Source organism: Etheostoma spectabile, chromosome 5 (genome assembly GCF_008692095.1).
Source record: "Etheostoma spectabile isolate EspeVRDwgs_2016 chromosome 5, UIUC_Espe_1.0, whole genome shotgun sequence".
In the NCBI taxonomy this organism is placed as follows: domain Eukaryota; kingdom Metazoa; phylum Chordata; class Actinopteri; order Perciformes; family Percidae; genus Etheostoma; species Etheostoma spectabile.
This window is the reverse complement of record NC_045737.1, coordinates 2822369-2825032: the sequence shown is the minus strand read 5'-3', so window position 1 is coordinate 2825032 and position 2664 is coordinate 2822369. Positions and strand designations below refer to the sequence as shown.

Sequence of the window (2664 nt, the reverse complement as noted above, 5' to 3'; positions counted from 1 at the left end):
AGAAAACAGAGACAAAAACACAGGGAAGGCCAAACGGGAAAATAACCCCAAAGAAAAACCCCAAACCACAACAAAAACTTTGGTTTGATCAACTATTGAGTAACTGTTATGGGGCTACGTTAGCTAAGACTACAGTGTTTGTACCACAAAACACATTAAAACCAGAAGAATAAACAGCATCTGAGGTTTTGTAGTAAGCTTTATAATAAATAAAATCGGATAGCGCAGGATTAATCTAATAAATGATCAGTTGCAAATTGTCGAAGTAATATCGAGCTCAATGTTAGTTTACACAATTTAAACCAACAAAAACACAGCAATAACTCTTAACTTGTTTAGCAAAAAACAATCTCACCCACTAACCTAGTTACGATACTTTAATGCTGCTTTCCATTAAAACAGCAATGTTGTCATCTTGACAGTCTGTGTGAGCGATCATACATCAGACATTTTTAATGCAAATATTTACTTTCTATTTGCACATTTCTATTGCTATTGTTTATATAGTGTATGCTAAGTCTAATGGCGTTTACCCACTGCTAGTACCGGCTCGGCTCGACTCGGTCGCGGTGCCCCGTCCTCCTTTTTCCTTTGCAGATTCAGTACCGCCTCATGCATGAGGCGAGCATGGCTGGTCGTCATAGCGAGGAAACTGCCGTGACCTAACGCGACACACACAGAACATCGAAGGTGTGTTGTTCTCGGCATGAGGCTGCTGCCACAGCCAGAAGACACATTTAGTTTCAAAAGAAGCTGGAGGTAGAAAAAAAACACACCGCTGGCTGCACTTTTTAAAATTGGTAGAAAGTACCTGTTAGCCGGTACCAGGGACTTTTTTCATAATGGAAAACCAAAATAGGCGAGTAGAGGCGCATCGAGGAGGTACCATATAATGGAAAAACGCCATAAAAGACTCTTATGTATTATTATTGGTATAACACCAAGGCCATTCCAATATGTGATTCTCCACCTCAGTTAAATGTGCTTTCACTATAAAGTTCCCTCACACACACACACACCGTTTTTGATTTTATTTCATTTTTTACTTATCCCGAACAATCAACAGTATGTTGTAAAAGAATCAAAAGTTCCAAATAAAGACACAAAGATAAAAATGCAAACATAGACGAATCAATCAGATTTTACCAAAAAAACAAAACAAAAAAATAGGTTTAAGAAGGAGCACGCAGAAGTATAATGCTACCGCTACTTAACAATATCATATTATTACAGAAGAAATCAAATGGATATGTCTATACAGCATAGACAATTGTAGGTCACTACAACAATGCATTTACATTACATTTCAATTTCTATATATTAAGGTCTCCTCCTTTCTGGATTTTTTTTAACTGTATCATATTAAGTTTCAAGTTGTTGTATCTGTGTTTGGGAACAGGACAGTCCAGACTTGATGCTGCTGCTGAGGATGCTGTCACTTGGTCAAGGGGCGTGGGACATGATTGACAGCCAGGTCTTCAAAGAGCCTCGTTTGGTACGTACAGGATACGCCTCGGGTGTATCTGTGCATCGGTTCATAGAATCACATCAAGTCACTGCAAATGAAAAATCCTTTTGTATCTTTTGACTTTTGACTGCAATATGTTGATGTCACTTTGTCTTTCCTGTGTGTCTACTCTCAGGATCTGGAAGTGGTGACCCGCTTCCTGCCTGCCATGATGTCAGTGGTTGTTGATGATCACACCTTAAATGTAGAACAGAAGCTTCCCAGTGAGGAGAAGAGTTCGTTGTCATACCCCACCACCCTGCCAGATGCCTTCAACAGGTACTGCACGGCAGGAGGACAGAGGGTGATGCAATGTATCATGAAAGTGTTTCAGAGTTACCTTTGCTAGGTCATGTGTCAGGGGGAGAAAAGAGTGGTAGAGCAAGGTCATAGTCTATTTCCACGTAGGCCTGTCACCATAGTCAATAAATTAATTAATCGCATGTTAAATAAAAATGAGGTTGGTCATTTTTCCGGCCGCGATAATTTCCATTTGCATGCTTGTTTGTTTTCCTAGTCTCTCTCTCTCTCTCTCTCTCTCACTCTCACTCTCTCTACCTTTATACCTCTCTACCTCCCTCTCTACCTCTCTCTCTCTACCGCTCTACCAAAGAGACTGGATGACCACTCTCGGTTCCTTAGCATAGCAAGGGGTGAGCTCTCTAGTCACTTGTCAGCCACATGATCTCTGTGTGGGGAGCACAGCCTACCACAGAGGGCAGCAAAAGAGCCGCGTGAGGAGAAAACGTTAGATGAGAGTTGGATGTATCAAAAACGAAAGAGGGAATTGGTTTCAAAGCCAAACGCGAAAGCTGCAGTGTGGGAACACCTCGGATTCAAACCGAATGGCTGCAGTGAACCACTTATCCTGAGCAAGCTGGTATGTTGCATTTGTTGTAAAACTGTAGCAACTAAAACACAACAACACAACAAACATGCATATGCACTTAAAACATAATCATGCGGTGCAGTTTTCCAAGCTTGACAAAAAACTACAAAAGCTTCACTGGGGCGACAAATAAAGTACAAACAGGACAGTGCAAAATGGTGTGCACTCACAGGCAGTGTAGTTCACTTCATTGCTAAAGAGATGCTGCCCTTTTATATCGTTGGAATGCAGACTTTTCGATGAATGCTCTCTCTCTCTCTCTCTCTCT

At 41.1% G+C, this 2664-nt stretch overlaps 1 protein-coding gene across 1 annotated transcript in view; it reads left to right on the top strand.

The window, feature by feature from the left end:
- nelfb (negative elongation factor complex member B) overlaps positions 1–2664 on the top strand; it is a 15918-nt gene that overhangs the window by 6507 nt on the left and 6747 nt on the right. Inside the window, exons 8-9 of the mRNA XM_032516049.1 lie at positions 1400–1495; positions 1644–1786. Coding sequence (XP_032371940.1) covers positions 1400–1495; positions 1644–1786 — 239 coding nt within the window. The remainder of the gene's footprint in view (positions 1–1399; positions 1496–1643; positions 1787–2664) is intronic.